Below are 12,362 nucleotides of genomic sequence, written 5' to 3'. Positions count from 1 at the left end.
TAGCAAATGTATTCAAAATTAGCATTTCAACTTGTATACAACTAATTTGCTAGAAATGAAAATCACAATCAGTACCATGTTAAAACAAAACTAAAGGTAAAGAGGAGATATTAGAAGAACTGAACTGTAAGGATGACATTATAAGGAGTTCCACTTATGATAGGAAAAGATAGGATTAGTAGGCAAGAGGGAAAGATTAGGACCTGAAGTCCCTGGGTGGGGAAAAATGCATATTTGGAACAATTCTAGGAGTGTCTGATCACAGCAAACCCCCTCACCGGTAAGGTTCCACTTAAGAGTGTAACAGACACCATCTACTCCCCCCCCAGGTTTCCCTTAGGAATTTGACAAAAGACCTAACTATGACCAATAGCCACCCCTCATACAATAGAATAGAGACAATCAGAAATGGACCACCCAGCACCTAGAACTATCAAGCCAATAAGGGTGGGACCTGAGAGGGAACAGGGGGAAGGGGAAAGCTAACCAAAACCTTATAAAACAAGGACCCTTGCCAATAGTCGGCTGGCATTCACTTTCAAATGGTCCCTTTCTGTAAAGAGAGCTTTCATACTACTCTTACTTTCTAATCTTATACTCTAATAACCTTTTGCCTGCTGGTCACTTTGTGTCCTCCTCTTCATTCTTCAAAGTGGTGAGACAACAAATCCAGGTATTGAGGTAAATAAAAAATCCTGCAACACACTGACCTGATTCCCAGTAAAACTGGTGAAAATTATTTTAAAAACAGCTAAATCTTCCGAAAATGGTCCTTAGAGCAAATAATGAATGAAGAAACATCTATTCAAGAAAACTGAAAATTAAGTAAAAAAGGCTAGAGTCTACGGTACTTGCACCAAAACCACTCCTTCCCTCCCCTCTTCCAGAGCAGAGAGGGTGGTTCCACTCTAGACTGTTGCAACCAAGGACACCAGACTCCATCCTTTCTCAGTTCCCAGCCAGAGGGCTTTCTTCCCATAGGAGCAGGACTTCAGCATTTCTCAGCTTCTTCCAGCTGTCTGTTGCTGAGGAAGCTAATCCAGGTTAAGTGTGGACAGAGAAGTACAGTTCCTTTCTTGCACCCAGCTTCCACTCATGGAATGGAGGCTCTACCTTGGGTAGGAATGTGTTGCGAATACTGGGGGCCCAACAGCCCTCTCCTGGCTCAGGAAGCAGTGCTTCCATGGCAGGAGAGACAGAGATCTCAGCCTACTGCCCCCATCTCAACCCTAGGGCTCAGCTCCTAAAAAATAACGATGTTACTCAGAAGCTCAGCATAGTCCTCACCCCCAACTCTAGAGCCCTGGCTCAGAGATTTTGCCTGGGGGTGAGAGGCTAAGAGAAAAATTACGAGGTGTACTCACAACTGCAAAGAAATGATCTTTCCTTCCCCCCCCCCCTTCTGAAACCAGCCAGGGCCCACCCGGTCGCAGTCTGACATAAAGGCGGGAACCAATCAAGTTCTGCTGAATGGTTTGAAATAAAGGAGGGAACCAATCAAGTTCTGCTGAGCGTTCAAATTTAAATGTCAACCTATAACAGCTCTGTAACCTCAAAAAAATCCCTAACTTGTTTGTGCCTGTCTATAAAAGAAGCTGTAAGATCCTTGCTCGGGGCCTTTTGCGTCACCGGCAAAGAGTGCGCGGAGCACCGGGTTCGAACCTGCAATAAACGACCCTTGCCACTTGGCTTTGACTCTGGACTCTGGTGGTTTGTTTTCGGGCGGTCTCTCGAATCAGGGCATATCATTTGGGGGCTCGTCTGGGATACCCCCAAAACCCACCAGACCCCAAGTCAATGGGTCGTCCCTGAGACCGATCGGTAAGTGAGCCGGCTCTGTCCGTTTCTGTTTTTCTGTTCGTTTCTGGCTCTCCCGCGCGGGATCTGTATCAGTGACTGACACGGCCCTGGCGGACGCGCTATAGGGCAGTCGGTCAGGTCCAGTAGGAGACGTCCACTGGCACCCGTCTGGGGCACCTTTTTGGGCCCATCGGAATTTTTCTGGTCGGGTGGCAGACACGCGAAACGCGCTAGCGATCTAAGTGTTGTGTTAAGTGTTGTGTTCTCTATTCTATAACCTTTAAGTGTTAAACTCCTTCTCTTTCACAGGTGACCTGGCCTGGCCCAGCCAGAAATCCTCATAACTTTACTGTTTCTCCTTTTAATCCTTTCCTCCACCTCCAGGATATAGATGGGCCAATCTCAAAGCACTCCTCTTTCTCTCTTCGTTGCTAACTTCAGGGATGTTAGAACCAGAGGACAAAATTTGAGTTTAGACATCCGGCGGGGAAAATTAATAACCCTCTGCCGCTCCGAATGGCCAACCTTTGGCGTTGGATGGCCGGCCGAAGGAACTTTCTGCCTCCCTATGATTGTTAAGGTGAAATCAAAGATTTTTCTACCAGGTCGCGAGGGGCACCCGGATCAGATTCCATACATTCTTGTATGGCGGAATTTAGTGGAAAATCCACCCCCTTGGTTAGCCCCCTTCCTATCCTCAAGAACGTGTAAGGTCCTTGCCATGCGGCCTGCAGGTCCCCCCCAAAATCAAGGACGCCAGCTGCGCCCTTGTATCCCATATTGCCCGATAGACAGGACCTACTATCCCTAGACCCTCCAACCTATCATCCCCCTCCCCTTGTACCCCAGGCCCTGCCCGCGGCAGCTGCCCCACCAGTCGCCCCGCTAGTTGCCCCCCTAGGGGAACCGGGAGGACGGGAAGCGGCAGCTGCGCCGGAACCAGGAGGACGGGAGGCAGCAGTCGCGCCGAGCCCCATTGAAAATGTAACCAACCACGAGGGGCCAGCCGGTCGAACCCACGGGCGCACCCAGTGTGAGCCAAACTCTCGCCTCCCCGACTCCACTGTGGCCCTACCCCTGCGGGAAATAGGACCCCCCGATGAAACAGGCAACCCCCAACTCCAGTATTGGCCCTTTTCCACCAGTGACCTTTACAACTGGAAAACGCAGAACGCTCGATTCTCTGATAACCCTAAAGATCTAATAGCTCTTTTAGACAGTGTCATGTTCACCCACCAGCCCACCTGGGACAACTGTCAGCAGCTCCTCCGCATCCTGTTCACTACAGAGGAGCGAGAGAGGATCCAATTAGAAGCAAGAAAGCTGGTTCCCGGAGACGACGGTCGGCCGACATCTAACCCTGACCTCATTAATGCGGCTTTCCCCCTAACCAGGCCTCCACAGGATGAATGGGACTACAACACGGCAGAAGGTAGGGGAAGGCTACTCCTTTATCGCCAGACTCTAATGGCCGGTCTCCGGGCTGCAGCTCGCAAGCCCACCAATTTGGCTAAGGTAAATTCGGTCGTACAGGGAAAGGCAGAGAGTCCAGCTGCTTACTTAGAGAGATTAATGGAAGCCTTTAGGCAGTTTACCCCCATGGATCCAGAAGTCCCTGAGAACCAGGCTGCAGTCGTTATGTCCTTTGTAAATCAAGCAGCTCCTGACATTAAAAGGAAACTCCAAAGGCTAGAGGATTTAGAAGGTAAACAGATCCGGGATCTACTCCGTGTAGCACAATGGGTCTATAACAACAGGGACGCCCCAGAAGAGAGACAGATCAAAGCCACAGAGAAAATGACTAAAGTCCTGGCCGCTATAGTCCAGAAAGAACAGCCACCCCCAGAAGGCATTCAAACAATGCTGCCCTCCCAGGCAGCACTTAGATAAAGATCAATGCATCTATTGTAAAGAGAAAGGCCATTGGATACGAGAATGCCCCAAGAAGAAACAACCCCGCCCCAGCCAAGGGCAGTGGCAGCCTAAAATAGCCCCCATACTGTTTACCCAAGATACAGAATAGGGAGGACAGGGTTCGGATCCCCTCCCCGAACCTAGGGTAACGTTGCAAGTGGAGGGGACCCCAGTCCAGTTCCTAGTTGATACCGGGGCACAGCACTCAGTTCTGGTCAAGCCCCATGGAAAAGTACCTGAAAAATCATCCTGGGTACAAGGGGCCACCGGAATAAAGAAGTACCCCTGGACAACTCAGAGGACTGTGGACTTAGGAACTGGGAAGGTAACCCACTCCTTCCTGGTCATTCCTGACAGCCCCTGCCCCCTGTTGGGGAGGGATCTGCTTACCAAAATGGGGGCCCAAATTCATTTCCAACCAGGGGAACACCAGCGGGGAGCGGGGGCGGGGCCGCGGCCCGCGCAGCGGCGGGCAACGCCGCGGCGTCCCATGGGCCGCCGCCAGGGCACACATCCCCGGGGCACAGCCCCGCGCGCGACTCGGCCTTGGCGTGAGCTGCCCCGACAGGGCAAAGGGGGCCGGGAGGACTTGCAGGACCAACCATTATCGGATGCGGACGCCATCTGGTTTACCGACGGAAGCAGCTTCCTTCACCAAGGACAAAGGTATGCGGGGGCGGCCGTGACTTCAGAGACCAAGGTGGTGTGGGCAGAAGCTTTACCTCCCGGAACCTCAGCCCAGAAGGCTGAGCTAATAGCCTTAACCCAGGCCCTAAAGTTAGGAAGAGACCGGAAGCTAACCGTGTACACTGATAGCCGATATGCCTTCGCCACCGCTCATGTACATGGGGCGATATACAGAGAACGGGGGCTCCTCACAGCTGAAGGGAAAGACATCAGAAATAAAGAAGAGATTCTAGCCCTGCTAGCAGCCTTATGGGAACCCAAAAAGCTAGCAATTGTACATTGCCCAGGACACCAGAAGACAACAGACCCAATTTCCCGGGGCAACAATTTGGCCGATCAGACTGCAAAAAAACATAGCTCGGCCCCCAGTGCAATTGCTGACCCAACAGCTGCCAGACCCCGGACCCCGGGAATTGCCCCCCAGCCCTGAGTATTCAGAAAGTGACATTCAATGGATGAGCAAACTTCCTATGACCCGAATCAAAGATGGCTGGTGGAGAGACTCTAAAAGCAGCATTATACTCCCAGATAAACTAGGATGGCAAGTTCTAGAGCAGATCCATCGCAGCACCCACTTAGGTTCCCGGCGAATGTTGGACTTACTGAGACAGACTGGACTAAAAATCAGAAATGTCTCTGATAAGGTCGATCAAGTAGTCACTAAATGTACAGTGTGCCAACTCAACAATGCGAGTAGCAATCCTCAGACAACAGGGGTAAGATAAAGAGGGAGCAGACCGGGGACCTATTGGGAAGTAGATTTCACTGAGGTAAAACCAGGAAAATATATAAGTATTTGCTAGTTTTTGTAGATACCTTTTCAGGATGGACTGAAGCCTTTCCAACCAAGAATGAAACGGCGCAGATTGTAGCCAAAAAGATCCTAGAAGAAATCCTGCCCAGGTATGGTTTTCCAGTAATGATAGGGTCAGACAATGGGCCTGCATTCGTCTCTAAGGTAAGTCAGGGACTGGCTTCCATACTTGGGGCTGACTGGAAATTACATTGTGCATACCGACCCCAAAGCTCAGGACAGGTAGAGAGAATGAACAGAACATTAAAGGAGACCCTAACCAAATTGACCATGGTGACTGGCGCTAATTGGGTGGTCCTTCTCCCCTACACTCTGTTCAGGGTGCGTAATTCCCCATACAAACTGGGACTCACACCCTATGAAATAATACATGGTAGACCACCCCCCATCATCCCTAACCTAAAAGATAACCTTATCAAAGCAGAGAACGATAATAGTCTTGAATTCTTGTTCTCCCTACAAGCCTTGCAGAGGGTCCATGAAGATGTATGGCCCAAATTAAAAGAACTCTATGAGACTGGACCCCCACCTATTCCACAACAATTCCGGCCAGGGGATTGGGTCCTCATCAAACGTCATCGACAGGGAACTCTGGAGCCCAGGTGGAAAGGACCTTTCCAGGTCATCCTGACAACGCCTACTGCCATCAAAGTAGACGGAATCGCCACCTGGATCCATTTCGCCCACGCCAAACCAGTGGACCCGTTCTCAGACCTCATCGGACCTTCAAAGACAACCTGGACTGTTGATCGGACTAAGGACAATCCTGTGAAATTGACTCTACGCCGCCCACGGACTGAGCTGTAACTATGGTACTTACCCTTCTCTTGATTGTTCTGCAAATTCTGTCTGTAAATTCAAACTCCCCTGACCCCTATAATTTGACATGGGAAATTACTAATTTAGAGACTCATGAAGTCTACAACAAAACCCTAGGAACTGCCCCATTAAATACCTGGTGGCCAGATTTATATTTTAATTTAGAAAAAATTAGTCCATTAAAAGAAATGGAAGGAGGTAAATGGAGGCAACTGCAAAGGAGGGTATCAATAAGTAGAAATGGATTTTATGCATGTCCGGGATTTAGGACGGGGGCAATGAGGCACACATGTGGGGGGTTTGAAAACCTCTATTGCACAGCCTGGAGTTGTGTCACCTCCAATGATGGGGAATGGAAGTGGGAAGTAAAACCCCAATTTATTGAAATGTCCTATGTCCAACCATGTAGCCGCACCAGGTATGATGAAAACTGTAACCTTATTCGTGTGAGATTTACAGAGGAGGGAAAAAAGGACAGGCGGTGGATCTTAGGACTCACTTGGGGACTCTACTTATATCAATATCCCCTCTTTGGGACTGCCATTCAAATAAAATTAAAAGTCTCCCCTCATGTACAACCGGTAGGGCCAAATCAGGTATTAAAAAAATTAAGGAAAAAAAGAGACGAGTCTATCCCAGAAGGTATAGACTCCCTATGGAAATTGCTAACAGCAGCGTATGAGGCCTTAAACCGATCGGACCCTGAGGCAACAAGGGCCTGCTGGCTATGTTATGATATAAACCCCCCCTTCTACGAAGCCGTAGGACTAGCTGCCCCTTTTTCACAGTCAGACGAAGATTCGCCAGCAGCTTGCAAGTGGAATCGAAAGGGCCCCAGCCTCACACTGCAAGCGGTCACTGGCAGTGGGACTTGTATAGGAAAGGTCTCCTCTAGCCATATCCAGCTCTGTGCCCAGACTAGTCGCCCTATAGGTGAATCTAAATGGATGATTCCAGCTCCTGACAGCTGGTGGATTTGTTCTAAGACAGGGCTCACCCCATGTGTTAGCAGGGATGTTTTTAATTTGTCACCCGAATATTGTATCATGATATTAATATTTCCAAGGGTTCTTTAACACCGAGAAAATGTTATATATGATCTGTGGACAGAAGGGACGGAAGCAAGAGAGTCAATAAGAACAAAACGGGAACGCTTTACGGCCATAACCTTGGCCACCTTATTTGGCCTCGGTGCCATAGGGGCAGGGACAGGGATCTCATCACTAGCCATTCAGCACCGAGGGTTCAATAGCCTAAGGACAGCCATTGATGAGGATATAGCCAGACTTGAGGACTCAATCTCGCACCTCAAAAAATCTCTGACCTCCTTTTCTGAAGTGGTCCTACAGAACCGAAGGGGGCTAGATCTAGTCTTCCTCCAACAGGGAGGTTTATGTGCAGCCTTAAGAGAAGAATGTTGTTTTTATGCTGACCACACCAGAGTAGTCCGAGAGTCCATGGCTAAAGTTAGAGAAGGCCTGGCCAAACGGAAGCATGAATGAGAACAACAACAAGGCTGGTTTGAGTCTTGGTTCAATCAGTCCCCATGGCTAGCCACCCTGCTTTCTGCTCTAGCGGGGCCCCTTATACTCCTCCTTCTCCTCCTCACCCTCGGGCCTTATATTATTAATAAACTAGTTGCCTTTATCAAAGACCTAGTTAACACGATCCAACTGATGGTCCTTAGGACCCAATACCAACCCGTCATTACCGAAACATTTGAGTCAGACACATAAGATCCAAGATTGGCTCTTAAGGCACCAAAGAGAGGGGGCAATGAGAGGCTAAGAGAAAAATTACCAGGTGTACTCACAACTGCAAAGAAATGATCTTTCCTTCCCCCCGCCCCCCCCCCCCCTTCTGAAACCAGCCAGGGCCCACCCGGTCGCAGTCTGACATAAAGGCGGGAACCAATCAAGTTCTGCTGAATGGTTTGAAATAAAGGCGGGAACCAATCAAGTTCTGCTGAGCGTTCAAATTTAAATGTCAACCTATAACAGCTCTGTAACCTCAAAAAAAATCCCTAACTTGTTTGTGCCTGTCTATAAAAGAAGCTGTAAGATCCTTGCTCGGGGCCTTTTGCGTCACCGGCAAAGAGTGCGCGGAGCACCGGTTCGAACCTGCAATAAACGACCCTTGCCGCTTGGCTTTGACTCTGGACTCTGGTGGTTTGTTTTCAGGGGGTCTCTCGAATCGGGGCATATCAGGGGCAGGAGAAAGGCATGAAAAAAATACCTCTTCCCAAAGGAACTTATTTCATTTGCAACAGTGAAGTTTAAACTGAAGACATTTCTCAAAAATACTGAAGGTTGTGGTGTAGAAAAATGGGAAGAGATTCATGGATCTAATGAAGATAGAGCCTAGGCTACAGGCTGGCCAAGTGAGAAAGAACCAGGGGAATGAGACATCTGGGAGGAGGACTCCTGGGCTCAGACAAATACAAATTCTGACCTCAGAAACTATTCCATTTTAGGAGCCACAATTTGATTAGATTCCTTTGTGGAGGAATTTATGCCCCAGGGCACTATTATAAACAATAGAGCAATCAGCCAGCAATTAGTGGAGCTTAAAAACTGGGTGTGGTCAGAAAGTATAGAAGACAGCCCTACCAATACCACTGTCATTCCAGGGTGACAGTAGGCAGAATGACCCAGAACAACAACAGACTTAATACTGAGTGTTGGGAAAAAGGGGTTGGGGGGTGGCGGCAGGGAGAACAGCCTTCACTAAAACAAATCCAGTCATTCACTCAACAAATAAACAAGCAAAATAACAATAACAAGCCTTAGAAAGGAGGACCAGTATCTGAAACTACTAGAAGATATTATCTAAAATGTTCAGTTTCCAACAACAAAGAAAAAAAAATGTAAGAAATCAAAGAAACAGGAAAGTATAACCCATACATGGGAAAACAGGCAATAGAAACTGCCTCTGACAGTGAGTAGATGCTGGACTTAAAAGATTTTAAAACAGCCATTATAAATACGTGCACAGAACCAAAGCAAAGTAAGGAAAGTATGACAACAACATCGTATCAAACAGAGAATATCAATAAAGACAATTTTTTTTTAAAAGAACCAAATGTAAATTCTGGATATGAAATGTACAATAACAAAAACAAGAACTGTAGGATATAGAAAGAGCCTCAGATTGCAAAAAAGGCCCCTGATCCTAAAGGGCCAACATGTGTTCTTACTACAAATCCATTCTAAACCTGTGTCTCATGTACTTTTTAAGTTTTTTTTTTTTAATTTTTAAAATGTTTTTAATGTACTTTTTTTAAAGCCACAACTTTCAGTAATAAAATTAATTACCTCTATCCTATATTTAATGATAAATTCTATATACTACTTTTTGAATGACATCCATTCTATATATAATTTGTATGTATTTTTTTTTTTTAAAAAGTGGTACTATAAATAATAGGTTAATTCTTAAATATTTAATAATAATAATGAAAAATCTTACTGGTCTGACGTCACCACAGGAATTGGTAAATTGTCGAGCCAAGCCAAAATCAAGCATGTAACATTTCCTACATGTACTAGGAAAGCGACCCATGGCGAAGTTTGACTAGAAAAGCAGAGAAGGAAATATATTCTTATAAAACTTATATTTACATCTTATCCTTCCTATACTTTAACTCTTCAATTTAACCTCTATATAATACATACGTCCCAAATATACTATTCCAATCAATGATTTTTGCTGGATATTAATACACAATCTCATTGTGGATTTTATGAGTGCCCAGGAACAGGTAACTTTGAGCAACAAAGAATCTAACTGACAGTATAAAGTTACATACAACACAACACTGACTTAAGTGGAACTCTAAATTCCTTGAAATTCTAATCTAAGTCAGTGCTTTAAAGACAGTCCAATTCTTCCTTTTTAACATGGGAAGAACCAGGAGTGAGCAAATTTTAATACATGGCGAGGAATTTAAATGAATTTCCTATAAGCATCATAACGCTGAATTTCACTAAGTACAAAATTAAAATTCAATTTAAGGAAACATTTCAAAACAGACTTAAGGAAAATAAACTTTGCATTCTTTCCTTAAAAAAGTAAATGTAATGTTAAATAAGCACAGACTTGCAAAGATGGTATGCAAAAAGGGAATTTATAAAGGAAAAAGCAAAATTGCTACAGAATTGTTAGCTTTTATTTTAAAAGACTGTTCCATTTAAGGAGCATTCAGTCACCATGATTCTCAAGTAGTGACATTTAGCTTCGCACAGAAATAAGAGGAGAAGAAATCTACATTACGTTAAGCCTGACTCTACTAATGTTAATTTTAGTTGGCATTTTCATGTAAACCATTTAATTTTAGAAATCATGTAGCAACAGAAGGGTGTAATTTTCAACTGCACTAACCAACACATGGTATATTTATAGTAAATACAGTATACCAGAAATGGATCATTTCCCCTTGTGAGTAATAAAAAAAAAAAAAAAAAAAAACCAAGAAGGAAAAATAAAAGCATATTTCAGTTATGGAAGTGACAATTTCTAAGAAAAACAGAATTGAAAAAAATACTATATATTGCCACTGCAGCACTCAGAAAAAAAATAATAAGGTCCTTCACAACTGATGGTTTCTTGTAAGTACAATTTGTCACTTGAGAAATAGTTCAAAGAACACAATGTCAATATCTAAAAGCAACATATGTATATATTTTTAGACAGTATCAGGAAAAAAAAATCTAAAGACTAACTACCAATTGAGGTGTAAGGTTAAGTAACTAGGAATGTCCGCACACATAATAATAGTCAAGCATTAATAATTTTTAATTTGGCTGCAAGCAACATTTTCATTGTATGAGAAAAGCTCTTGAATTTAAGTGGTAGTGTGTAATTATAACTTTAAAAAAAAATTAAGAGGCAAGTTACATTTTGCTTCTAGTTAAAGAAATTAAAATATTACCTTGTGTTTAATAACAGAAAGCAAACACAGAAAGCTACAATTATAATTTATTGTGTCCCATCATCAGATGAAGAGTACAAAGCAAACTCAGTCTATGCTCTGACTTGAAAAGGTCCCTTACTGGTTTGATGTCTCGGTGCAAGAATCCCACGGAATGAATGCTCTCAATAGACTCCAGAATCTGTCTCCCCAGCCTAAGAGTAGTGCTAATGGTGAATGTGCCCCGGGACTGGCTACGGCGTAGATCTGCCAGATTCCGACCCTGTGAAAACCAAATCAACAATGTCAAATATGGTACTATGTTGTAAGAGAAGACTGGGGAGTTATTCATTTACTATTAAAAATGTTTTGACAGAAAGAGCAAGGATTTTACCCAAATCGCGACCCTCTCATTCAAAAGAAGAGATTCTAATGAACACAAGGGAAGGGAAGCAAAAATAATATAAAAACAGGGAGGGGGACAAAACATAAGAGACTCTTAAATATGGAGAACAAACAGAGGGTTACTGGAGGGGTTTTGGGGGGGGTGGGCTAAACAGGTAAGAGGCATTAAGGAATCTACTCCTGAAATCATTGTTGCACTATATGCTAATTAACTTGGATGTAAATTTAAAAAATTTTTAAAAATAAAAAAAGAGAAGAGATTCCATTAAAATACATGAATGTTTCAGACAAATTTAAGAATAACCAGAAGTTTTTGAACATACTGTGTCTTTGAGTCATCGTTGTGTTTCCACTTGTCTTTCATGCCATAACAAAATGTAGTCTAAATATACAAAATACATGTACCAGAACAGTAATTCTTCATTACATATTCCTATACAAACATATTCCTATACAAACTACTTGATTTTTCTGTGTCACGGTTTCCTTATAAAATGAAGAGAATTAAACAAGATACATGTAAAGTGTTTAGAATACTGCCTGGCACACAGTAGGTACTCAGTAAATGCTAATTACTGTTATTATGAACAAAAATAACATGAAGCAAACACTCAATAATTTATAGCAATAAATAAAAGCAGTGAATGTATCTAGCCTGTGCCAGATGTGTTACATTCCTGATTGCATTTTACAGCCACCTAAAATAGGTGTAACAGGTGAAGAAAATGAGGCTCAGAAAGTTTAAACAATGTTAACCTATTAAGATAAAGTTGTTTTTCAAATCTAAACCTGTTTGAATTCAAAGTTGTGGGTTTTTTTTTTTTCACTTCATAGTACTGCTCCACCCACAAAGTTCTCTGTTGCCTAGGTAACAAACCAGTAATTTGATGAGAAGAGTAGGGCTACAGTTGCTATAGTTCTACCACCCAAAGAATGGAAACTGGCTCCTTCATCACGAGGGAATTTAAACATCCCAATCTCTCTATTCTCAAAACTTTGTAGTATATGCTTGGG

At 44.1% G+C, this 12,362-nt stretch overlaps 1 protein-coding gene across 4 annotated transcripts in view; it reads right to left on the bottom strand.

Moving 5' to 3' along the window:
• The window catches only part of TTBK2 (tau tubulin kinase 2), a 166,627-nt gene that overhangs the window by 81,570 nt on the left and 72,695 nt on the right, over positions 1-12,362 (bottom strand). For all 4 annotated transcript variants that reach the window (XM_078448548.2, XM_078448546.2, XM_078448549.2 and 1 more), the window contains 2 exons: positions 11,086-11,226; positions 9,503-9,607 (listed from right to left, as the gene is read on the bottom strand). In XM_078448548.2, the coding sequence (XP_078304674.1) occupies positions 9,503-9,607; positions 11,086-11,226 (246 nt within the window). The remainder of the gene's footprint in view (positions 1-9,502; positions 9,608-11,085; positions 11,227-12,362) is intronic.

This window comes from Panthera onca, chromosome B3 (assembly GCF_046562875.1).
Source record: "Panthera onca isolate mPanOnc1 chromosome B3, mPanOnc1 haplotype 2, whole genome shotgun sequence".
NCBI classification, from domain to species: Eukaryota; Metazoa; Chordata; class Mammalia; order Carnivora; family Felidae; genus Panthera; species Panthera onca.
Note: the sequence above shows the minus strand (reverse complement) of the source record. Positions and strands in the feature narration are given on the sequence as shown.